General features: G+C 39.5%; 1 protein-coding gene across 1 annotated transcript; it reads right to left on the bottom strand.

The window, feature by feature from the left end:
* Positions 1-473: 473 nt before the first annotated feature.
* LOC132124784 (mucin-2-like) lies at positions 474-27,057 on the bottom strand. The gene is made up of 24 exons (XM_059535936.1): positions 26,864-27,057; positions 23,351-23,515; positions 23,084-23,178; positions 22,862-22,988; positions 22,467-22,713; positions 22,332-22,372; positions 22,100-22,203; positions 21,800-21,948; positions 15,021-15,159; positions 14,421-14,525; positions 14,021-14,197; positions 13,698-13,937; positions 12,308-12,464; positions 12,001-12,132; positions 11,574-11,723; positions 11,239-11,487; positions 9,937-11,174; positions 9,394-9,732; positions 8,341-8,991; positions 7,975-8,275; positions 6,376-7,928; positions 6,151-6,327; positions 5,064-6,081; positions 474-544 (listed from the first exon to the last, which is right to left on the bottom strand). The coding sequence occupies exons 1-24, from the start codon at positions 26,949-26,951 to the stop codon at positions 474-476; spliced, it is 7,713 nt and encodes a 2,570-aa protein (XP_059391919.1). The 5' UTR covers positions 26,952-27,057.
* Positions 27,058-27,063: the final 6 nt, after the last annotated feature.

The following is a 27,063-nucleotide window of genomic DNA, read 5'->3' as shown; positions in this document are numbered from 1 at the left end:
TTAACCATAATTTTAGTGGTAAAATTCTTGAGTCACACTTCTCTTTAGAGGGCAGATGGATAATAGCTGTTGTTCAATCTGGAGAAGCTGTTATTATTTTATGTAATGTATATGGCTTTAACAGTTCTAGCTTAAATCATATTCTTTTCCAATCTTTATCTACAAAATTACTTGCTTTAAATTTGAAATTTCCTTCAGCAGCATTCATTGTGGGAGGGGATTTTAATGAAGCCCCTGATCTGCATTTAGATAGATTCCCTCCAAGACTTAATGTTAATCACCTTAATTTAGTTATAAGTGATTTTTGTAGCAGCCTTTCCTTGTTGGATGCTTACAGACACGTCCATGGAAACAGTATCTCGTCGTTTACATGGTTTAAAGCAGACATGTCTCAAAAATCTAGAATAGACCTTTGGCTTATATCTGACCGGCTAGTTTCTTTTAATAGCTCCTGTACTATTTCTCCTGCCCCTCTAACTGACCATGCCTGTATCGATCTTGAAATATCTGAGCTTCGTAACAGTTCTCAGAGACGACCAGGATACTGGAAGATGAATACTTCGTTTTTGCAACTTCCTACATATTGTTCAGGTATTAAAAATATTATTGAAAAATGTAAAGTTAATTCAGATTCTGCTATTGCAAAGTGGGAATTTTTTAAATATGAGTCCCGAAAATTCTCTATAAAGTTTGGTAAACAACTTTCTAAGGCAAAGGAGTCAAGAAGCTCTGCGATCATAAAAGAAATTAATAATATTTTATGTATGCCATCTCCCAGTGAACAAGACAAGGAGAAGTTGTATTTATTGAAGGAAGACCTTGATGTTCTTTATGCAGAAAAGGCCAAAGGTGCATTCATCAGATCAAGGGCAAAATGGCTTGAATTTGGAGAAAAGAATTCTACATATTTTTTTAATTTAGAAAAAAGAAGAGGTGAATTAAAAAGGATTACAACCCTTAATATTAATGGTAATCTCACTTCTGAGGAAGGCAAGATTTCAAAATTTGTATCTGACTTTTATCAACGACTGTATACTTCTTCCTTTCATTCTGAATTTTCTAATACATTTTTCTTGAATGTGGATCCTTTTATTCCAGCTATAAGTGAAGATAGTCATGCTGTTTGTGAGGGAGAAATAACTATGGAAGAACTGGACATTCTAATTACAAAGACCCCATTTAATAAGAGTCCGGGCCCTGATGGGTTACCGTTTGAATTTTATCGATCATTTTGGAGTGAAATAAAAGATTTAATCTTAGACTTTTTCAAAGAATGTTTAGATCGAGGGGAATTATCTGCATCGATGAAGCAAGGTCTTATTACGTTAATTCCTAAACCAAATAAAGACAAAAAATTTTTAGATAATTGGCGCCCTATAACATTGCTTAACTCTGATTACAAAATATTAGCTGCAGTATATGCTAGGAGACTAAAACCCTGCTTAGAAGAAGTTATCTCTCTCACACAATCTGGCTTCATGAAAGGTCGACACATTTCAAATAATATTCGTCTTGTTTTGGATCTTTTAGATTACTCTGAGTTGGTTAATGATGATGCACTAATCTTGTTCTTAGATTTCTACAAGGCATTTGATACAGTAGAGCATGCCTTTATGTATGATGCCTTAAGACGATTTGGCTTTGGTCCAAAATTTGTGAAAACTGTACAGACTCTGTATAAAGACATCAATAGTAATGTATCCTTGTCTAGTGGGACTTCACCACGGTTTGTCATTGAGAGAGGCATCAGGCAAGGCTGCCCTATTTCTCCTTTTTTGTTTCTGTTGGTTGCAGAGCTTCTTAATCTTTATGTAGTGAATTGTTCGAAAATTGAAGGCATCCAAATAGCAGACCGCACTATTTTAACCAGTCAACTGGCAGATGATACATGCATATTCCTGAAGGATAAAAGTCAAGTCCCCATTATATTAGAGGCTTTAAAACTTTTTTCACATGCCTCTGGCCTTTCTGTTAATCAGAATAAATCTGAGATTATGACAATTCACCCTTCTGCTATCCCAGACATATGTGGAATTAAGGTAAAAGAAAAGGTTAGGTACCTTGGCATTATAATCAATAAATGTCCACATGAAAGACTTGAAAATAATTTTTCTACGTGTTTACATAAAGCAAAGATGGTTTTTAATTGCTGGTCTCAGAGAAACCTGTCTATCCATGGATGTGTTCTGCTTTCCAAGGCTGAGGGAATTTCGAGGCTGGTATACCCGGCTCTCTCTTTGTACGTAAATTCTAAAATGTGCTCCGATATTGATAGGGCCATATTTAAATTCATTTGGAAAAATAAGACTGAATATATAAAAAGAAAAACGATTATTAGAACTCTTTCAGAGGGTGGGCTTAATGTTCTTGATTTCAGTACTCTTAATACCATTTTTAAAATCAATTGGTTGAAACATTGCTTGGCCCATAATGATTCTATATGGTTTTATATCCCCAATTTGTTTTTTGAAAAGTGTGGTGGGTTAAACTTTTTATTATCATGTGACTTCAAATGTAGTAAACTTCCCATCAAATTATCTAATTTTCACAAGCAATCACTAGATGCATGGAAAATAGCCTTTAAACACAATTTCTCCCCTCACAAGTGTATAATATGGAATAACCAACATATATTATCTAAAAGGAAAAGTATATATAAAAAAGAATGGTTTGATAAAGGAATTATTTTTATTTCTGACTTACTAAATTGTAATGGTGAGATATATACTTATCAACAATTTCTTGCTCTCTCAGGGATTGAATCTACATGCAGAGATTACAATGTGGTTGTTAAAAACATCTCCATTAAATTGCTTCAGCTTGTGAAAGCGCATCTCAGCTACAACCCAGTGTTACGGCAAACTCCTAAACTTGTTATTGGGGGTGTTCATATTTTGGATATGAAGTGTAATAACTCTTACATCAGAAAGTGTCTTAATCAAGATATCAGCTGTTACCCTAAAGCAATTCTGAAATGGAAACAACATTTTTCTTCTATACCTTCAATTGAGATAATCTGGTCAGCAAGTAATGCATTTTTACTGCCAAATAAGGTTAAGGAAACTCATTTTAAAATATTACACAGGTATTATCCGTGTAATGTATTTCTTAGTAAATTTATAAAAGACTTCTCGCCACAATGTTGTTTTTGTAATCTTGAATCTGAAACGCTTATACACTTATTTTATAAATGTAAACACTCTGAAGACTTTTGGAAGCAGGTATCTATGATGGTTTTTGATACATTCTACAAAATAATCAGAATAGATGAGGCTATGATCTTCTTCTTGGACTGTAATACTGGCTCAAATATAATTGATAACACATTAAAGTTAATAATTCTTCTTGGGAAGTTTCATATACATAAAGCTAAAGTAATGTCTATAACACCCTCCTTTAATTTTTTTTGTAAAGATCTTAAAATATTCCATGACTCATTGAATTCAAACACTAGAAATAAGAAATGCGTAAAAACATCTCTTCTGCTGAAAAAAATTATTTGTAGAATTTAACTCTTATTCTTTCTAATGTAAGATCTGTTATATGTTTTCCCCAATGTATGTTTGTCTTATGTTTGATGTAAATTGTCATTGTTACTTTCAAAATTGAATAAAAAAAAAAAAAAAAAAAAAAAAAAAAAAATGAACAAACATACTAGAAAAAAATCTAAATATTCTGTATAATACGTGCAACATCACACGGAGTGATGTTTTCCCGACTTTCAGCTCGATTGCAAATGTGATATTGATTTTATACATCTTCAGTTAAATAAACAAGTAATGTTAACTGACTTACATTTTAGAGACATTGTGGATCGATTTTACTTAATTTCAAACAAAAATAATTCTAAGCAAAGCCACGGCAGAACAGTCGCGCATCTCCGAGCAACACACAACAGTCTTTCATTACTAAATGATTAATTTTCAGTTTGAGTCAATGATTCAGTGAACCTTTTATAAAAACGGTTACTTGCTTCATTTGTTGAATGAATCAGGCATTTGAACGAATCAGTTGAATCAATGATTGACTCATTAAGACAGTGACTTGCCACCACCTTTTGGTGGTTTAATTTCATTTTAAAAGTATCATTGCATTTTTCCAACATTTCATATTTTGTATGTCAAAAAAAGTAAAACGTTAATCTAATAACATTATTTATGCATTTGGACAGATGGAGTTTGTTGATACTTATTTCATTTTAATAATATCAACTATAATGTCTTATTAGTGTAACAGCAATCAATTTAAGGCAAATTAAAAAAAAATATGCAGATTAAAGTAATACCTGATAGAGCACTGATGAGACCGTTTCAGAATAAATTACATTTGTGCAAAAAAAAAAAAAACTTTTTTTTTACTCTGACAAGTGAATGATTGATTGATTGATGTCAAAAAATTATGTCGAGCCCTGTGTTAGCACTGTTATTGTTCTGAGTTTCATCTTCTTAAATATTCATTTTTGTAATGTTGTTATTGTTTGTCTTTTTCTCATTGTTACTATGCACTTAAAATTGTTTGAGATGGATAGAAATGTCATCGCTGTGTGAGTTTAGTCTTTTTCAAAATTCCTGTTTGCAATGATGTTTTCTATTGATACAGTCTTATTCACGTCTGTTTTTTTTTATATTCTACCTAGTAGTGATATTGCTGTGAATTTCATGTTTTTCAATATTGGTTTTCTAAATTTACTTTATTATAAGTAAATATGCTTTAAAATCATAAAATGTGCTTTTTTTCAGTGTTACTAGCAAACACTAACAGCAGGGTACATTAGTGTTAGTATTTTGTAAGTATTAACTGTCCATACATTACACTTGAAAAAGAACCTATTATGGCTCTTTTTGGTGAATTAAATGTATACATTTTTAAATATATTTTCAAAAAAGTACAAGATTACGCTAACTGAATATATGTGATATCAAATAAGGGTTAGTTTTTTAATGTAATCTGTAATCAGTAACTGATTACAATTAATAAGTAATCTACCCAGCTCTGACTATAAATCAATCTAATAAGCAACCTCATTTGGACTAAACAGACAAAAGAAACAAAGCAATACTCACCTGCTGCATAAATAACATTATTGTATTTGCAGAAACATTTGGGAGTTGTAGTAAAGGATGGTGTTGTTGTTTTGTTGTGCTGGGATCCAGGTGTTATGGAACTAAGAGGGGGCCCCGTGTGCACAATGAACCTTGTTGTAGATGGGGGTGTCACAGTGGTAGTGGTGGTAGGCACTGTAGGAGTCATAGGGCTGGCAGTGGAAGTCTCTGTAGTAGTAGATGATGGTGTCACAGTGCTAGTGGTGCTAGGCACTGTAGGAGTCGTGGTCGTCACTGTAGTAGTGGTAGAGCTGGCAGTGGAAGTCTCTGTTGTCGTAGATGGCGGTGTCACAGTGGTAGTGGTGGTAGGCACTGTAGGAGTCGTAGGCGTCACAGTAGTAGTTGTAGAGCTGGCAGTGGAAGTCTCTGTTGTCGTAGATGGCGGTGTCACAGTCGTAGTGGTGGTAGGCACTGTAGGAGTTGTAGGCGTCACCGTAGTAGTTGTAGAGCTGTGAGTTGAAGTCTCTGTTGTTGTAGATGGCGGTGTCACAGTGGTAGTGGTGGTAGGCACTGTAGGAGTCATAGGGCTGGCAGTGGAAGTCTCTGTAGTAGTAGATGATGGTGTCACAGTGCTAGTGGTGCTAGGCACTGTAGGAGTCGTGGTCGTCACTGTAGTAGTGGTAGAGCTGGCAGTGGAAGTCTCTGTTGTCGTAGATGGCGGTGTCACAGTGGTAGTGGTGGTAGGCACTGTAGGAGTCGTAGGCGTCACAGTAGTAGTTGTAGAGCTGGCAGTGGAAGTCTCTGTTGTCGTAGATGGCGGTGTCACAGTGGTAGTGGTGGTAGGCACTGTAGGAGTCGTAGTCGTAGAGCTGGCAGTGGAACTCTCTGTTGTCGTAGATGGCGGTGTCACAGTGGTAGTAGTGGTAGGCACAGTAGGAGTCTCTGTTGTCGTAGATGGCGGTGTCACAGTGTTAGTGGTGGTAGGCACTGTAGGAGTCGTAGGAGTCACCGTAGTAGTTTTAGAGCTGGCAGTGGAAGTCTCTATTGTCGTAGATGGCGGTGTCAGAGTGGTAGTGGTGGTAGGCACTGTAGGAGTAGTGGAGCTGGCAGTGGAAGTCTCTGTAATTGTAGATGGCGGTGTCACAGTGGTAGTGGTGGTAGGCACTGTAGGAGTGGTAGTCGTAGAGCTGGCAGTGGAAGTCTCTGTTGTCGTAGATGGCGGTGTCACAGTGGTAGTGGTGGTAGGCACTGTAGGAGTCCTAGTCGTAGAGCTGGCAGTGGAAGTCTCTGTTGTCGTAGATGGCGGTGTCACAGTGGTAGTGGTGGTAGGCACTGTAGGAGTCCTAGTCGTAGAGCTGGCAGTGGAAGTCTCTGTTGTCGTAGATGGCGGTGTCACAGTGGTAGTGGTGGTAGGCACTGTAGGAGTCGTAGAGCTGGCAGTGGAAGTCTCTGTAGTTGTAGATGGCGGTGTCACAGTGGTAGTGGTGGTAGGCCCTGTAGGAGTCGTAGGCGTCACCGTAGTAGTTGTAGAGCTCGCAGTGGAAGTCTCTGTTGTCGTAGATGGCGGTGTCACAGTGATAGTGGTGGTAGGCACTGTAGGAGTCGTGGAGCTGGCAGTGGAAGTCTCTGTTGTCGTAGATGGCGGTGTCACAGTGGTAGTGGTGCTAGGCACTGTAGGAGTCGTAGGCGTCACTGTAGTAGTTGTAGAGCTGGCAGTGGAAGTCTCTGTTGTCGTAGATGGCGGTGTCACAGTGTTAGTGGTGCTAGGCACTGTAGGAGTCGTAGGCGTCACCGTAGTAGTTGTAGAGCTGGCAGTGGAAGTCTCTGTTGTCGTAGATGGCGGTGTCACAGTGGTAGTGGTGGTAGGCACTGTAGGAGTCGTAGGCGTCACCGTAGTAGTTGTAGAGTTGGTAGTGGAAGTCTCTGTAATTGTAGATAGCGGTGTCACAGTGGTAGTGGTGGTAGGCACTGTAGGAGTGGTAGTCGTAGAGCTGGCAGTGGAAGTCTCTGTTGTCGTAGATGGCGGTGTCACAGTGGTAGTGGTGGTAGGCACTGTAGGAGTCGTGGAGATGGCAGTGGAAGTCTCTGTAGTTGTCGTAGATGGCGGTGTCACACTGGTAGTGGTGGTAGGCACTGTAGGAGTCGTAGTCGTAGAGCTGGCAGTAGAAGTCTCTGTTGTCGTAGATGGTGGTGTCACAGTGGTAGTGGTGCTGGGCACTGTAGGAGTCGTAGGCGTCACCGTAGTAGTTGTAGAGCTGGCAGTGGAAGTCTCTGTTGTCGTAGATGGCAGTGTCACAGTGGTAGTGGTGGTAGGCACTGTAGGAGTCGTAGTCGTAGAGCTGGCAGTGGAAGTCTCTGTTGTCGTAGATGGCGGTGTCACAGTGGTAGTGGTGGTAGGCTCTGTAGGAGTCGTAGAGCTGGCAGTGGAAGTCTCTGTAGTTGTAGATGGCGGTGTCACAGTGGTAGTGGTGGTAGGCCCTGTAGGCGTCGTAGGCGTCACCGTAGTAGTTGTAGAGCTGGCAGTGGAAGTCTCTGTTGTCGTAGATGGCGGTGTCACAGTGATAGTGGTGGTAGGCACTGTAGGAGTCGTGGAGCTGGCAGTGGAAGTCTCTGTTGTCGTAGATGGCGGTGTCACAGTGGTAGTGGTGCTAGGCACTGTAGGAGTCGTAGGCGTCACTGTAGTAGTTGTAGAACTGGCAGTGGAAGCCTCTGTTGTCGTAGATGGCGGTGTCACAGTGATAGTGGTGGTAGGCACTGTAGGAGTCGTAGGTGTCACCGTAGTAGTTGTAGAGCTGGCAGTGGAAGTCTCTGTTGTCGTAGATGGCGGTGTCACAGTGGTAGTGGTGGTAGGCACTGTAGGAGTTGTAGAGCTGGCAGTGGAAGTCTCTGTAGTTGTAGATGGCGGTGTCACAGTGGAAGTGGTGGTAGGCACTGTAGGAGTGGTAGTCATAGAGCTGGCAGTGGAAGTCTCTATTGTCGTAGATGGTGGTGTCACAGTGGTTGTGGTGGTAGGCACTGTAGGAGTCGTAGGCGTCACTGTAGTAGTTGTAGAGCTGGCAGTGGAAGTCTCTGTTGTCGTAGATGGTGGTGTCACAGTGGTAGTGGTGGTAGGCACTGTAGGTGTCGTAGTCGTAGAGCTGGCAGTGGAAGTCTCTGTTGTCGTAGATGGCGGTGTCACAGTGGTAGTGGTTGTAGGCACTGTAGGAGTCGTAGAGCTGGCAGTGGAAGTCTCTCTAGTTGTAGATGGCGGTGTCACAGTGGTAGTGGTGGTAGGCCCTGTAGGAGTCGTAGGCGTCACCGTAGTAGTTGTAGAGCTGGCAGTGGAAGTCTCTGTTGTCGTAGATGGTGGTGTCACAGTGATAGTGGTGGTAGGCACTGTAGGAGTCGTGGAGCTGGCAGTAGAAGTCTCTGTTGTCGTAGATGGCGGTGTCACAGTGGTAGTGGTGCTAGGCACTGTAGGAGTCGTAGGCGTCACTGTAGTAGTTGTAGAGCTGGCAGTGGAAGTCTCTGTTGTCGTAGATGGCGGTGTCACAGTGTTAGTGGTGCTAGGCACTGTAGGAGTCGTAGGCATCACCGTAGTAGTTGTAGAGCTGGCAGTGGAAGTCTCTATTGTCGTAGATGGCGGTGTCACAGTGGTAGTGGTGGTAGGCACTGTAGGAGTAGTGGAGCTGGCAGTGGAAGTCTTTGTAATTGTAGATGGCGGTGTCACAGTGGTAGTGGTGGTAGGCACTGTAGGAGTGGTAGTCGTAGAGCTGGCAGTGGATGTCTCTGTTGTCGTAGATGGCGGTGTCACAGTGGTAGTGGTGCTAGGCACTGTAGGAGTCTTAGGCGTCACCGTAGTAGTTGTAGAGCTGGCAGTGGAAGTCTCTGTTGTCGTAGATGGCGGTGTCACAGTGGTAGTGGTGGTAGGCACTGTAGGAGTCGTAGTCGTAGAGCTGGCAGTGGAAGTCTCTGTTGTCGTAGATGGCGGTGTCACAGTGGTAGTGGTGGTAGGCACTGTAGGAGTCGTAGAGCTGGCAGTGGAAGTCTCTGTAGTTGTAGATGGCGGTGTCACAGTGGTAGTGGTGGTAGGCCCTGTAGGAGTCGTAGGCGTCACCGTAGTAGTTGTATAGCTGGCAGTGGAAGTCTCTGTTGTCGTAGATGGCGGTGTCACAGTGATAGTGGTGGTAGGCACTGTAGGAGTCGTGGAGCTGGCAGTGGAAGTCTCTGTTGTCGTAGATGGCAGTGTCACAGTGGTAGTGGTGCTAGGCACTGTAGGAGTCGTAGGCGTCACTGTAGGAGTCGTAGGCGTCACCGTAGTAGTCGTAGAGCTGGCAGTGGAAGTCTCTCTAGTTGTAGATGGCGGTGTCACAGTGGTAGTGGTGGTAGGCACTGTAGGAGTGGTAGTCGTAGAGATGGCAGTGGATGTCTCTGTTGTCGTAGACGGCGGTGTCACAGTGGTAGTGGTGCTAGGCACTGTAGGAGTTGTAGGCGTCACCGTAGTAGTTGTAGAGCTGGCAGTGGAAGTCTCTGTTGTCGTAGATGGCGGTGTCACAGTGGTAGTGGTGCTAGGCACTGTAGGAGTCGTAGTCGTAGAGCTGGCAGTGGAAGTCTCTGTTGTCGTAGATGGCGGTGTCACAGTGGTAGTGGTGGTAGGCCCTGTAGGAGTCGTAGGCGTCACCGTAGTAGTTGTAGAGCTGGCAGTGGAAGTCTCTGTTGTCGTAGATGGCGGTGTCACAGTGATAGTGGTGGTAGGCACTGTAGGAGTCGTGGAGCTGGCAGTGGAAGTCTCTGTTGTCGTAGATGGCGGTGTCACAGTGGTAGTGATGCTAGGCACTGTAGGAGTCATAGGCGTCACCGTAGTAGTTGTAGAGCTGGCAGTGGAAGTCTCTATTGTCGTAGATGGCGGTGTCACAGTGGTAGTGGTGGTAGGCACTGTAGGAGTGGTAGTCGTAGAGCTGGCAGTGGAAGTCTCTGTTGTCGTAGATGGCGGTGTCACAGTGGTAGTGGTGGTAGGCACTGTAGGAGTCGTGGAGCTGGCAGTGGAAGTCTCTGTAGTTGTCGTAGATGGCGGTGTCACACTGGTAGTGGTGGTAGGCACTGTAGGAGTCGTAGTCGTAGAGCTGGCAGTAGAAGTCTCTGTTGTCGTAGATGGCGGTGTCACAGTGGTAGTGGTGCTAGGCACTGTAGGAGTCGTAGGTGTCACCGTAGTAGTTGTAGAGATGGCAGTGGAAGTCTCTGTTGTCGTAGATGGCGGTGTCACAGTGGTAGTGGTGGTAGGCACTGTAGGAGTCGTGGAGCTGGCAGTGGAAGTCTCTGTAGTTGTCGTAGATGGCGGTGTCACACTGGTAGTGGTGGTAGGCACTGTAGGAGTCGTAGTCGTAGAGCTGGCAGTAGAAGTCTCTGTTGTCGTAGATGGCGGTGTCACACTGGTAGTGGTGGTAGGCACTGTAGGAGTCCATGTCGTAGAGCTGGCAGTAGAAGTCTCTGTTGTCGTAGATGGCGGTGTCACCGTGGTAGTGGTGGTAGGCACTGTAGGAGTCGTGACTGTCACCGTAGCAGTTGGAGAGCTGGCAGTGGAAGTCTCTGTTGTCGTAGATGGCGGTGTCACAGTGGTAGTGGTGCTAGGCACTGTAGGAGTCATAGGCGTCACCGTAGTAGTTGTAGAGCTGGCAGTGGAAGTCTCTGTTGTCGTAGATGACGGTGTCACAGTGGTAGTGGTGGTAGGCACTGTAGGAGTCGTGGAGCTGGCAGTGGAAGTCTCTGTAGTTGTAGATGGCGGTGTCACAGTGGTAGTGGTGGTAGGCACTGTAGGAGTCGTAGTCGTAGAGCTGGCAGTAGAAGTCTCTGTTGTCGTAGATGGCGGTGTCACAGTGGTAGTGGTGGTAGGCCCTGTAGGAGTCGTAGGCGTCACCGTAGTAGTTGTAGAGCTGGCAGTGGAAGTCTCTGTTGTCGTAGATGGCGGTGTCACAGTGATAGTGGTGGTAGGCACTGTAGGAGTCGTGGAGCTGGCAGTGGAAGTCTCTGCTGTCGTAGATGGCGGTGTCACAGTGGTAGTTGTGCTAGGCACTGTAGGAGTCATAGTCGTAGAGCTGGCAGTAGAAGTCTCTTTTGTCGTAGATGGCGGTGTCACACTGGTAGTGGTGGTAGGCACTGTAGGAGTCGTAGTCGTAGAGCTGGCAGTAGAAGTCTCTGTTGTCGTAAATGGCGGTGTCACCGTGGTAGTGGTGGTAGGCACTGTAGGAGTCGTGGCTGTCACCGTAGCAGTTGGAGAGCTGGCAGTGGAAGTCTCTGTTGTCGTAGATGGCGGTGTCACAGTGGTAGTGGTGGTAGGCACTGTAGGAGTCGTAGGCGTCACCGTAGTAGTTGTAGAGCTGGCAGTGGAAGTCTCTGTTGTCGTAGATGGCGGTGTCACAGTGGTAGTGGTGGTAGGCACTGTAGGAGTCGTGGAGCTGGCAGTGGAAGTCTCTGTAGTTGTAGATGACGGTGTCACAGTTGTAGTGGGATTTGTTATTGTACAATTATATATTCTTATTTCCCCATTTTCTTTACATTCAACGCATGTTCCGTTCTCATATGAGGGGTGCACAGTTAATCCAGGAGGGAATTGAATATTGTTATCGGTACAGTTACATATTCGAACACAAGTCATGGTTTCATCCGATAAATATGGAGTTTCTGAAGGGCACTTAGGAAAACATCCTAGGCAAACAATAAAAGAATTAAAGGAAGACACAAATATTTTATTAACAGTCTTGATTTAGTATTTTTTGGTGTGTAATTTAGAAATATGGAAATAAGATTGGTGCAACATGATTTTTCTTATGAAGCAAATATAACATTGAAACTTGAACGTAAATTTAAGGCAAACAGTATACGTATGGTAAAAAGTAAAACACACAAATTGCGTCATTAAAGTACAATTTGATGTCAACAAGTTAGCAAAACATGTCCAGAGTATTAAAAAATTATGTCTAACCTTCAAGCAAAGGAATTTGATCAGAGCAATTTCCTGAGGGGTTTTTGCAGGTTTTCAGGCAGGCAGATTCACAGGCTTTATAATGCCACTCACATGTTGTTTCATCAGGGTTGTAGAAGTCACAGAATAAAGCTGAAAAAACAACCACTTGAGTCAGGACAATGAAAACATTTATAGTAGACATCAAATCATCAAAGTTTATTTAAATTTGTAGAAGAGTAAAATAAACACTTACATATAGTGTGTTGTGTATGTTTAAAGGCAATAGTAAAATATTTACTGACATTTAGGAAATATTAGCACTTACGGCAAATGCTTGGGCTCCGCCATTTCACGCAAACCCCCATTTTACGACATTCAGCAGCGTAAGCTGCTACTGCAGTACAGAAACAATCACAGTCACCACCAGTGTCACATGTACAGGTGTCACTTACACAGTCTTCATAGTATGGACCAGAATCCACCTAGGAGTTAAAAAAAAAACAAAAAAAAAAAAACTGAATATTTCATAGATTCTATCATGTTTTTTTTTTTTTTATGTCACATTTTTGCTCGATTTTCTTCCTCATACTGTTTGTAGATATATTATTTAGGGATATGCTGGTACTAATACCGGTACCGAACGGTACCGGCCAAATTAGAAATGGAAGTGATCATCCTTATTCCTTTGGAGTGGGGACTTTGGGATGAGTAGGGCACATGCGTGCCATTAAGTAGTCGTTAGGAATGCACTTTGCCAAAGGAGCAACATTCAGCTGGGATGTTCCCGTGACAATGCAGCATGTGTCCGTCAGCAGATTCGCTGATGGACATCAACATAAAAACAATATACATTTTATATTTTATTTAACTAGTTTTTATATATTATAAAGCATATTTTTTAACTTTTTTTAATATAAAATGTATGTTTATTTGGAACAGTTATGCTAACAACAAGAAAAACATTTATGACAGTAAAACAGCAACATCTGCTGACAGACACATGCTGCCGTTGTCATGTGAACATGCCAGCTGAAGATAATGAGGAAATTATGTCAATTCTTTTGCTTTTGGAATTTGCCTGGGAACCATTCTGTACCGATACTAGTACTGGCACATCCCTAATATCATGTTGAATTAACTTAATATATAATATTAAAGGGTTAGTTCCTTGAAAAGCACCCACTCTGTCTTTACTCACCTTCATGCCAAACCAGTATACTATCTTTCTGCTACAGAACACAATTGTTTTTGTACATAAAAAATAAAGTCTTAAGGGTCCATTAAACCCCACCAATTTGAAATGTATGGATGGAAAAAAACACTGAATTGTTTTTTTTTTTTTTTTTTTTATATATATATATATATATATATATATATATATATATATATATATATACTTTTTGCTTTTTATGTGTTTATTTATTTATGAAATCAAGGATGGTTGAACAACATGTCAAAGAATTTCTCATGTACAGACAAAGATAAAAGCAGAAGGTCTAAATTTGGCTTATTTTATTTTGGCTTATTTACAAGTGTAATTTCTGTGCAACTAGTGTTACCAAAAAGCATTGTATAAATAATGATTATTTTTAAACAGGTTTCCCAAAAACAAACTCTATCTGCCAATGGTCAGTTGAATGTATGTGAACTTCAACAAAAAAAAAATTACACATCACATGTAACTACTGTAGAAAATAGTTTATACTGTTACTTACAAGTGCATGGCAATTTTTAAAGACATCACTTCTTATGATGTTGCATCGTTTTTCAGCCCAGACATTCCGATGTAGATTTTCTTTACAAAAGTCTATCATGTTTGTCAAATCTGGGCAGTCGGGATTCGCTTTCCAGCTATTTCCAAAATCTTTTGGATCCGTCACCACTTCGCCATTGTGCTTCATAAATTCATTGTTTGCATTACCATCAAAGTTTCCACACAGTCCACACACTGTGCCCTGCCATAGAGATCATGTGGACATTTAGATGAGTAGATGAACAAAGGGTAAAATGTAAAGGTGTACCTTTAAGGACTGCATACCTTAAATTTTGGATGGAGTTGGAGTATCAAACTTGTTTTATTGTCCCAGATTAAGTTCAAAAGATCTTTGATCTCTGTGACAATATATATCCCAGCAAAATGGATCTTATATTGGTGATCAGTGCTATTGCTCTCAACAACTTTGACTCCATCCTCTGATAAAAGTATCTCATATCTCTGCAGGATTTGAACAGTGAGTATTAAAACACTTTCTATAACTACAATATATGTAACTGGATATCTCTCTCTTATGACATTGTTGCAAGGTCGCAGATTATATCACACATTTCTCAAACATTTCTTTACATACATGTATACATTAGTGATATGCATGTTACATACTTTTACACATTTTCTAATACTACATTCATGCTTAGTTTGAGCTATGAAACAACCTCACCCCAAATTTGAGACTGATAGACTTGCAGATGGTGTTGGTGGTCTCACATAGTTTGTTCTGTGTGACAAGGCTGAAGGACAGAGTCTGGTTCATATTGCAGTTATCCTAGAGGGATCACAAACAGTAAAATGTCAGGCCGTGAAGAAGTTGCAACAGATGGGTGACTTCACTAAACAGTTGCAATACTTTTGCAAGTTGAAATACGTTAACTGCATTCTTTGTTTTTGTTTCCTTCTTTTACTTTTTCTTACTTTCTTTTGCTTTATCTGAATTATTGAATCACTGAGTTATTGTCTTAAGAACAGCTGCAATCCTATCAGGTCAATTTGCAAATGAATCATTTTAGTGTAATTTGTTAATCAATTCATTAGATTTATGGAAAAGAATAGGCTTGTGTCGGAATGGGCATTGATTTCTTCAATTCAAAATAATGAAGAACAATATGGTTTAATTAAATGTAGTTAAGTAAAAAGTATATTATTACCCCTTGGAACATAGAAAAAGAAAGAGTTTAAAATACAAAGTAAAACATACAGATACTTTAAAAATGTATTAAAGTTTAGTAACACAATTAAGTAACACAGACATGGATAAACATACACGGGCTATGGTGTGTTCGCATTCTCTGTAAAGGGAGTATCTCTTGCCATCAAAAGTCCTGAAATGTCCTTCACCGTAGATGGTACAGGTGCCATAGCACACCTTGTTAGTACAATTCCACATCCCATTTGTGCATGTGCTGAAATATTAAACATACAAATTATTAATACTGTTCTTATCAATATTAAAGTGTCTGAAAATCCCTGTTTCAGCATCAGTCCATTAGAAAATCAAAGAGGGAAGACAACATGGTAGCAGCTTCTGAATCACATGATAGGTAAAAATTGATAGCCTGAATGCACTGTAAGTCGCTTTGGATAAAAGCATCTGCTAAATGCATAAATTTAAATGTAATTTTTAATTTTTTTTTTTTTTTATGTTATTGAGTCAAAAAAAGCTTGCTACAAAATGAACAACTATATTATACACAGTAAACTCAAAGTATATTACACAAATGTACATATCTTGTGAAAGCTATAATTTAAAGTACTTTCAAACTGGTCATGAAGCAGCTGTTACCCTCATAGTGAAATGAATAATTTAAATGAATACTGTATAATGAATACTGTATATGAATATATCCACATAAAACAAATGATGCCCATTACTTATCACAGGGAAAAAACTGGAGGCCATTGTAAGATTAGGCTTGTTCGAGATGAACTACACTACGCTGTCACCAGCTGGCAAGAGTAGCCGCTTGCAGTCGGGGCAGAGTTAAAAGTGGAGACGTTAAGTCAAGGTGTTTGCATACTCTTATCACAGATGAAGTGAATTAAGTGCAATATTTGTCAAATACACAGACATTTTATATACTGCTTAATACAGCACCATCTGTTCGTGAATGAAGTTCAACATAAACATATACTATTTAAATTCCAATGGGGGGGTAAAGTAAATGCTATTATCAGTGTTTTTTGATAAACGTGACTCAAACGTGACTCACAAAAAAGCTTTTACTGTTATAAAACATAGAATTGTCTATCCCCAAGAATTAAACTGACCACCCAACAGAAATCAAAACCACACTGAGGACTCAAAGCACCACATTGTTACCACTCTTTCTGGCCAATCAGCTCCAAAATATACACAAATAAAGTAACCCATCAGAAAGCACATGGCTTGACTAGATGTTGAACTAACAATTTTTAAGGACATTAACACTTCTACAATCAGACAATCAATAAGCACCACTGTATTAAAATGCAGACAATAGCAGTAGCTCTGACAGCCTGGAAATTTCATCAAATCACAAACTCCCCTCTTGCACCATCTAAATACACACAGATTTGGAATAACCCAGATTTTACAGCTAACAAGAATCCACTCAATTTTAGCACATACGCAGAAAAGGGCATCACTCAACTTCCGCATATCTTTCATAACAATAACCTGGCACCATTTTCCCACTTGGTCTAGAAATACGGCATTAGGGGTAATTGTTTTTTGGAATACTCACAATCCAAACATCAGTTCAATCAAAGATTGACACTCTGACAATTAATCTAGACCTTTCCCTTTCAATCCCAGAGCAAACTGAAAATTAAAACGCGTTAGATTACTCTGTTACTAAAAAAAATAATAATAATTAATTAAATGTTACTAAGTAATACATTACTGCTCAACACTGGACCCTGGACCACAAAACCAGCAGTGTTGGGGAAAATTACTTTTAAAAGTAATGCATTACAATATTGCGTTACTCCCTAAAAAAGTAACTAATCATGCTACTTAGTTATTTTACATGAAAAGTAATGTGTTACATTACCTTTGCATTACTTTTTAAATATGAGAAGGGCTTGATTTTTTTTATTATTATTATTAGCAATGCAGAATAGTACACAGTCATATAGTATTTGAGTCGGGAGTTTCTTTGACTTCTCTCGTATAGCACCGCTCTCTCACTCATTACATTCAAACACAACTTCTATTAGCTTGTGCCTCAGTTACTGACTGTATTTTTTGATTGTTTTTAATATAAGTTCTATTTGCAGCTAATGTAAAAGCCCTTTCACACCAAAAAGTGTAATGAATAAACCTCAGGATGAAGGAAAAGTAAATTCAAGTCTGTACAGTATAAAGACAGGAGAAGAAAGTTCAACATTCTTCAGCAATAAAAACAAAAAAACAAGCACAATTGTTAGTTTATCTAAAGTCATGTTTGCTTATTGGTTGAACTGCATCATCAAAGGTCAGCAGCAAATGGGATTTATGGGATTTGATACATTTGTGTTGTTTAACATATTTAATGTATGCGTCATATTCTGAGTTTGCATTACACTGTTTTAATTAATTTTGATGAATACTAAAACAGTTTATTTTTGCAAGTGGGATAAATTAATGCACATTCACATTTAGTCTAGAATAGGGCTGGGTAAAAAAATCGATTTTTCGATTAATCGTCTTTTAAAATGTGGTCAATTCAAAATCGATTTTCAAAAGCCATGAATCGATTTTTTTCCATATTTATTTCCGCAGACATTGAACGTAAAATTTGCGTTAATCTAATTACAAATCTTCTCCACTAGATGTCACCCTCTTATGTGCCTTGTGCGATGTTACCAACGAACCCGTCATTCATTTATTCAGTGCTTAAAGCAGTGGTTCTAAACCCGCGGCCCGTCACGAATTCAAATGCGGCCCAACATATGCTGAACACACACACACACAAAACTTTTGCAATTCACTTGAAATTCAAGCAAATAGAAACACCATATACTACGCAGCAATCATCCTTAATTGAAGAAATGTGGCAAAACATCTCTGGAGAGAAGCTCATATTATTAAATTCGAAAGTGCTTTCCATATTTGGATCAACAGGCTACATTTGTGAACGCACATTTTCTGCAATGTCGCGCGTCAAGTCATGCTCCCGTGCGCGTCTTACGCCATCGGAGAATGTGTGCCGAGGCTCTGAGCAGACGACCGCGTGGACAGGTGCGCGTGGTCAGTAGTCTTCAAAAGCACAATTGCACATGTTCAGGCAGTGTGAAGAAGCTCATTGCCAATCGAACCTGTGCAATCCGTCAATAAAGAATATAAAGACAGCGATGTGCAATGATTCTGGGCAATTATTTGTTCACATGTTTGTTGCAGAGCGGACCATCAACGTGCGCTTTCGGAAGTATAAATGGAAGAAGTCTGCGTCTGCGCTGCGCTGCGCTGACCGTGCGTCCGGATTGCTCATGCGGAAAGTATAACACAGGCTTTACAATCGCAACTTCATTGTGCTGTTACTACATCGAGCCGAATTTCACAAAATTGTTCAGCTCCCGACAGAGTCAGGTGTAGTAGAATTATTTATTTATTTCAATGAATCTAATCGATTAGATATGATAATATTTAGGCTATAATATTATAAATCAGGTTGGTTTGTATTGGTGACGTAATGTGCGTGAGGCCCACGAGACTTGTACTTGGACCATAATGCGGCCCGCTGGAAAAAAAGGTAGAGAACCACTGGCTTAAAGGGTTTCAGGTGCTTTGTCGACGTTGATGCCACCTTCAGATAAAAAGTCAGAGTTATGGAAGCATTTTAGATTTCGTAAGCAAGACGACGACGATAGTGTTGTGGACTGTTAACTGTTCTTTTTTATACATATAGTATTTGTATTAAATCTATATTCATTGACTTGAATCGAGAATCGAGTATAGAAAATAGATCTTAAGATCTTTGCCCGAACCCGACGGGACCCGATCGGACTTCATTTCGATTCGGGCTTCATTTATATAATTTTACACGGGCTCGCGCTTGTGCGGTAAATGAGCGGTCATGTAGACTAATGTGTTTCGATTAGTACGAGAAAGATGCGAAAATGTATGCTGAGTAGTTGAAACAGAGGCTTGCCTCTGACGATTACGTTTTGGTAGCACCAGCAACTAAAGTCTGAGGTTTGGAAAAGTTTTGACCTTGTTTATAATGGGAATCCTCGAATAATGAGCCAGTGGGTTATATTGCTGGACGCACCATCAGTGAGCGCAGGAACGCGCTGAAGACATCTACAGTGGATTCAATCATTTTCCTCCACAAAAACACTTAGGCCTTACCTAATCTTGGTGAGAAAATGTTTTTCAAATAATATCTAAATATTAATTGAGTCTTAAATGCATAATGTAGACCGAGTAGGCTATATAAGCTGTTGGCATCATTATTTTAGCTATTATGTCAGCTGCTATGGCGAAGCAAATCCGGCAGAGCCTTTATCTTAATTAATTTCGTTATTGCCAAATACCCATCTTAATTTAGATTTTATCTCAATTCAATTTTTTAAGAAAGACTTGTTTTTATTGGTGCGTTGGCCTATTTATATGCTAAATGAGACTATGCTATTTAGTGCTGAGATATTACGATGTTACAGAGGACTTAGATTTTATTTTTTTGTTCAAACTTCCAAGTGGCCTATTACGTTAGTTACGTATGTATAAATTATGTTAAAACATGTATAAATGACTCATTCCTGACAAAAGGCAAAAGAGCTGTGCGTGCATACATTTGAATAATGTCGGCTTGTAAATGGGTTCGGGCTTTTAAAAAGCTGTCAATCAAAATGTACTTGTCGGGCTCGGGTCCTGTCGGGCTTAACTTTTAAGGCCCGATTGCAGCTCTATTAGAAAATCTAGAATTCTAGAACTACATCATGTTCACACAGAGTACACAACGCCTACATACTTCCGATCTCTCCCAGTATGGGGACAGGAGACTTGTCAGTCAATAAATTGGAAAACAAAGTAACTGGCGTTACTTTTTTGAAAAAGTAACTCAGATCAGGAATTTTGGTCTGATTCTGGTGTGATTCTGGAGAAAGACCTTAGTTTCAGGTAGCCATGTCAAAGCAGTAACTACGGTGGCCGAGAGAGCTCAACTCGCTGCAATTTAAGAAAACACATGCAAATTGAAAAAACACCAGCAAATAAAAAAAAACATCTTCATCACTTTGACAACACAAGTGCTGCAAATCCTTCACAACACATGCATATAACGAAACGCGCTGCAAATCCTTCACAACACATGCATATAACGAAACGCGCTGCAAATCCTTCACAACACATGCATATTAAGAAATGCTGCAAATCATCACAACACATGCATATAACGAAACGCGCTGCAAATCCTTCACAACACATGCATATTAAGAAACGTTGCAAATCATCACAACACATGCATATAACGAAACGCGCTGCAAATAGCACTGACCACAATAGAAATGTTTCAAGGAGACCTCAAAAAGTGTCAGACCCGGCTTGGATTTGCTTATCGTGCAGTGGGTACTGGTCAGTGGAGTTGTTGGTGAACTGAAAGGTGAGTTTTTTTTTTTTTAAAACACCATAATTCCTTTATCTTTTTGATATTATTAGCCTAAATAAGCTGAATAATTGCATGATTAAATGTAAAACGTTACTTAAGATGGCTAACTTTAATATCTTCAGCTAAATATAATTTCAAGGTTAATGAAAATAAATTTGCAATGCTTCATTAATTGTTTCTTAATGTGCATGTGCTGTGAGGATTTGCAGCACGTTTCATTATATGCATGTGTTGTGAAGTATTTGCAGCGCGTTTCGTTATATGCATGTGTTGTGATGATTTGCAGCGCGTTTCGCTATAAGCATATGTGTTGTGAAGGATTTGCAACACTTGTGTTGTCAAACTGATGAAGATGTTTTCTTCATTTGCTGATGTTTTTGCAATTTGCATGTGTTTTCTTAAGTTGCAGCGTGTTGAGCTCTCTCGGCCTCCGTAAGTAACTAAATCAGCATACTATCATCTAAAAAACATTGCAAGAATTAGATGTTTTGTTTGGAGAAACTTGTTCATGCCTTTATCACCAGCAGGGTGGACTAATGGGCTCCTCACCGGCCTTCCCAAAAAGACCATTAGAAAGCTGCAGCTCATCCAGAACGCTGCTGCCAGGATTCTGACTAGAACCAGAAAATCTGAGCATATCACACCAGTCCTCAGGTCCTTACACTGGCTTCCAGTTACATTTAGGATTGATTTTAAAGTATTTTTACTCATCTATAAATCACTCAACGACCTAGGACTGAAATACATTGCAGATATGCTCACTGAATATAAACCTAACAGAGCACTCAGATCATTAGGATCGAGTCAGTTAGAAATACCAAGGGTTCACACAAAACAAGGGGAGTCCGCCTTTAGTTACTATGCCACCCGCAGTTGGAATCAGCTTCCAGAAGAGATCAGATGTGCTAAAACACTAGTCACATTTAAATCTAGACTCAAAACTCATCTGTTTAGCTGTGCATTTATTGAATGAGCACTGTGCAATGTCCGCACCGATTTTATGTCAAATAATTCTTTTTTTACACTTTTAAATTCATTTTAAATAAGTCCATTTTTAAATCATTTCCAAAGTTTTAAATTCATCACAGATGGAAAAACACTTCTTTTTGAGGAAATTAATAAGTGATTTGGGTGTCTGGTTTTTAAAAAGAAATTTAAATTACATCCAATTTATTAGCAACAAAGTAAAAAAGTGTTAATGTCCTTTGATCTCACAGGTGTCTGGTCAATTTTCAGGGCAATGTGAGGTGCATCTCAAACAATGATGTTTCACGACGTCACATCTTCTGAAAATTTGGCAAGATATTAAACAGTGAAGATGAAAATGGCAAAAAAAACAACAATCACTTTTATCCTAAAATGTAAATGAATGGGTGATGTATCAGATGTTCAACACAACATCTCTGTTTACAACTTAGAAAAGGCAGTTCAGTGTTATATGTCCCTTCAATAATACGCTAAAAACAAGGCTCACCAGGTGTTACAGTCCTCTTGAACTTGAACTCCAGGTAAATAGTCTATTCCATTGTGGACACAGGTGCAGTTTGCCCTCTCCACACACCCATCTCTTCCAGCTAGAAGGTGATCTGGACACACACACCCTGATACACACCCAGTACTCACCTACAGACAAAACAAACCAAGAAGGACCAGCATTAGTGCTATTCTCTGCAAGATTTGCAATTTCAGGTTACCAGTGAACTATAAAAATACAAAATAATGATATCATTATTTTTATTTTATTTTTCATGTGTCCTCATCCATTCTAACTCACACAATTTTTCGGGTCTTGTTTCTCACATGTCCTCTGACATTCTGTCCCTATGTGTCCTTGTTCATAATTTGAGCAGTTGAAGAAGACCATTGGACCTTCACAGTCTAAAACAACAGATACATGGATGAGGAGCAGAAAAACGTGCACAAATCACATCAATGTTGCCGTATCTCAGTGACATCTCAGTTTGAATTTGGCAGATGGAACTGCTGAAGAGGTATTTGCAGCTCACCTACTTGGCTGGAGCAGTGTAATTTGCCAAGGTTACAAGTGCTGTAATTAAAAAAAAAAGTCATCAACAGTTACAATAATGTTTTATCAATAATGAATAATGTGTCAAAACTGTATGTTGAACTAATATTTTTACCATTTAACACCATTATTGTAGATTTTGCCTGATGGCTCTATGAACCGGTTGCCACTGTAACAAGGACACTGTTCAGCAGGCACACAGTTCCTTTCATCATTGAGGTAGGTGTCTTCAGGACAGACACACCCAAATACAGGTGTGAAGGACCTTTGGCAGGTGCTATCTTGTCCACTAAGAGAGCGGCATGTGCTGCCACAGCTGGTCACGTTGTAGGAATACTTCATATTGCCTGTACACTTAGTCACTGTGCAGAGAGACAAACACATTTTTGACGTTTCTTTTTCAGAAATAATTCACATTTGTTAATATAGATAATAATGTAGATTTCAAGTCATAGATTTCATTTCAAGCCATATATATAAAGAAAAAAATACTTATGGAGTTCTCATCACAGGGGGATAATTCTATCCAGCCCCGGAGAATGATTCCTCTGGCAGCACAGGCGTGGGCATAGTTGGACACGGCAGCACACATACATCTCTTAATATCTGTACATTTGCAGGTGTCATAGACACACCACTGCAGAGGAGGAAATCCATATTATAAGAATGAGGGCTCTTTAAATTTGTATATCATATTCCATTTACCCTATAATTTTGTGCAAAAAGACTCACTTGGTAGTAAATGTCAGGAGATATTTCTGAATGACATGCAGAAAATATTCCAGTTTGGTTTGTGAGACGGGAACACCAGTTTTGAGCCATTTTCTCTGAATGAAAAAATAAAAACATTCTTTTAATCCTGACAAAATAGCCATATTTTAACCTTGACAAAAAAAAAATGAATAGGTCATTGTCCTCTAGTATCCCAAATAAAACAAATATCAGGCTGGGAATGTTTGAATTCTACAACATAAAAATTAGGTTTATAAAATTGTGTACCTATCTCTAATTGCAGACTACAAGGGTTGTCAAATGTGTTTTCAAGATTTGGACAACTGTTTTGGTTTTTCCAAAAGTTGACAAAGGGTATTTGTGTGCCCTCTGTGATGCCCGACTCTATTTTGAAGTCATCTAATTGGACATCATTATAGTTTCCACATAGACCTGAAAGAAACAAGATATAGAATTAAAAGTACAAAACCTGTAATTTATTCACTATGCACTGATACATTTTTGAAAAGTCCTTTCTTAAAGGGGTCATAGATAGATGCCAGGGTCGATAATGTCCCAACCACTTTTTGAAAGTAATTACAGTATCTTGCATATGGTATGTATAAAAGGGATAACAAGATCAACAAATAATTCTTTATAATCCAATCAGGGTGATAAAAAAAACCAACAAAAAAAAAAACACTTAACTCATAACTTGTGCAATGCAGAGCATTTTATTCTAAACATGGAGCGCTTCCTTGTGCTAAGTAGGCCTGCCCTCTACTAAAGATTTTTCTAGTCAACTAGTCGCATGTTATATTAAATTGATTAATAAAATATATTAACCATACTTTACTATATAGGCAGGCCTGTTAGGCTAGAGCATATTCTGCCCTCAAGCTCACTCATACTCTTAAAAATAAAGGTCCTTCAAAAGGTTCTTCAAGTGATGCCATAGAAGAACCATTTTGGTTCCACAAAGAACTATTCAGTCGAAGGTTCTTTAAAGACCCATCTCTTTTTTACCTTTTTATAATCTGAAGAACCTTATTTAGCCACAAAGAACCTTTTGTGAAACAGAAAGGTTTCTTCAGATGTTAAAAGTTCTTTATATGGAACCATGAAGCACCTTTATTTTTAAGAGAGTAAAGCAATTGCCTCAAATACCTGTCAAAATGATTATGAACGTGTCAAGGGGAAAAGAAGACATTTTCATTATTTATTAATAAACTACCCACATAGCAAATGTCTTCTGGACCAGATCCGGGCCAAACAATATTTTTCCCCTCGGCCCAAGTGCCGCAAAGAACGACGGCCCTGAAGTGGCCCAGAACTGGATTAAAGACAAGGGCCACACATGGGCCATAACCGGCCCGAATCTCAGCCAGTTAATCACCCTTGGCTGGGCAAAAACAGGTTCTCAGCCTTAAGTAAACCAGAATCCCCAAATCTGTGCCACACCTGAGCCTTATATAGCCCAGCCCCAACCCAGACAGCAAGCAGTTTCATCCAGAACCAGCCCACATCTGGCCCACATGGATTTCACGCGGCCAGATGTGGGCCTGATCCCAGGCCAACACTATGTTGCTGTCTGGGAATACAGAATCTTAATATTTCATATTATTGCATTGTGTATTGCTATAATCGCCATTATTCATTTTGTGACATGCTTTGTACACAAACTATGTCAATAAAGTACATTAAACTGAATAGAACCTTATACTTAAAACCCCAAAATCATGTAACTGTGCAATAAAAAACGTATTGCATTGAGTTTTTTATTTGTATTTTTATAAAGAACAAATCAACCAATAAAGAGTGAGTGTATAAAGTATACAGTCTACAAGAGAAACATAACAGACTGACACATGTAATCATAAGAATTTATTACAGATGTGTCAAAGAGCAGTACCACAGTAGTCCAAATGAAATCGTCATTTGGACTACTGTGGTACTGCTCTTTGACACATCTGTAATAAATTCTTATGATTACATGTGTCTGTCATGTGTCATTGCAGTTATAATATAATATAATAGTAGTGCGAGGAGCGGGGCATAATTTAAGTTGTTAAACGCTGAAAATACTATCCCGATCCACTCCGTCAAGGCGCATGTTTGTCATTCAAAACACGCATCGGGCACGCTTTTCTGATAGAAATGCTCATATAAGGAGTTCCATTCTCGTCTACATCATTAGATCCATGATCCACTTTGGCCATGTTTAGCATGAGAATCCATGTCTTTAACACTGTGAACAACTCTGAATACACGAAACACCATTGTACCCCCCCTTTAAGCATGCAGAATAACATAAGTGGACTGAACGAATAATTGCCGCTTTGAACGATTACAAAATTGTGGCTTCCATAATTGTAATCGTGATTAGAAATTTGATTAAATGTGCAGCCCTAGGTCGAATGTTAACCACTGTAATTTCCATATAAATATAAACTATGATAAAAGTTCATCAGCATGCATTGATTAACAGAATGTTGTAAAGTTGCAAAAGATCTACTAGTGGGAAGAATGAGTCTGGAGCCCTGAATTGCCCAGCTCCCCCTGTCAATGATCTAGCACCCCCTCAACACCTGGGATCAAAATTCTCTAGGGCCGCCCCCGGTACATCGATGTATTTTTTAAAAGCGAGAATTATGTTTTACCCCTGATTACCGAGTAGGCTTTACTGACAAGATGCGCATTAAATATTGCATGTGATTTATCATGCAGCCTTAATGTCTATTTACACTAAGTGCAAAAAGGGCGCCTTGTTGGCAGAGGCTATTTACACTAACTCCACCCACCAATGTTTGATTACTACAAAAGACGATAATATTTTAACATGTTTAGTGGCCTAGATGGTAAAGCATCTACCGAAGTAATTTCTGACGTGATCAACCCGGATTCGAATCCGGTGAATAAAATAAATAAATTATAAATGAAATATACCGTTTTTAAAATGCCATGTGTAGCGCATTTTTTACAGTCTATGAGTAGACCGTTTGTTTTTTATTTTATTTTTTGCCATCTTATCCAGTAGAGGGCACTCTAGACGTATTGTAGCGTAGGCCCATGACCAAATCAAGCGAATAATAGCCAGTAGCCAGACACGTCTGTGCGCTCCGAATGCGTGTTCTCCACCACGGAGAACATTGTAAAAAAAAAGAGAGCCGCACTTAATCCAGATCAAGTTGATAGACTGGTGTTTCTTGCAAACAATATTAAGAAATTAATTAGACTAGGCTATATGCCTTACTCCTGCTGCTGTTTAAGTTTTCACGTTATTGTTTGTGCCTGTTCTGAATCGTTTTTATTTTTTTTTTTTCGTTTTTTTTTAGCCTAATGCTGTGAGATATGCATAGTGGCACTTCATATAAGTTGATATTCTAAGTTGATAACCTGCTGTTTCAAACATTAAGTAAACAAAATAATAAACCAGATAGTCCTGTTTATGACTCACTGTTAATACATTTGTGATTGAATCTCCATTAGGCTACGGTGTTGTTTTTTTTTTTTTTTTTTATGCGCGAGGGGGGGGGGGGGCATGTAGATATTCGAATATATTCGAATACATTGCATGATATTCAATATCCGTTCGAATTTGATTTTTCTCAAAAGTGACAGCCCTTAACCCCTAAACCTATTTCCTTTGTTTTTATTGAAAATGAATGTCTTTCCGATCTGATCTGTGATGGGAAAAGAGAGAAGAATGATTTTGCCAAAAGGCGGTGTTGAACTCATTTACGCCCTACTAAACACTCTGCAAGAAAAAGTGATTCTAATCACATATTTTTGAAAACTTACCGCTCATCTTTCCTTTCTCTTCAGGTCTGGCAACAATATACAACTGCATGACTGGAGCCAACTGGATCTCCAGACGAAGACTCTTCATATCAGCAATGATGAAAGAGGACGAGGGCTGGAAGATGCTCACAGGACCTGGGACAATTATATAGGTGGTTAGGATACAAAACAGAATGATGACATATAGTCATCAGTGCCTT

Source organism: Carassius carassius, chromosome 43 (genome assembly GCF_963082965.1).
Source record: "Carassius carassius chromosome 43, fCarCar2.1, whole genome shotgun sequence".
Taxonomy (NCBI): domain Eukaryota; kingdom Metazoa; phylum Chordata; class Actinopteri; order Cypriniformes; family Cyprinidae; genus Carassius; species Carassius carassius.
Note: the sequence above shows the minus strand (reverse complement) of the source record. Positions and strands in the feature narration are given on the sequence as shown.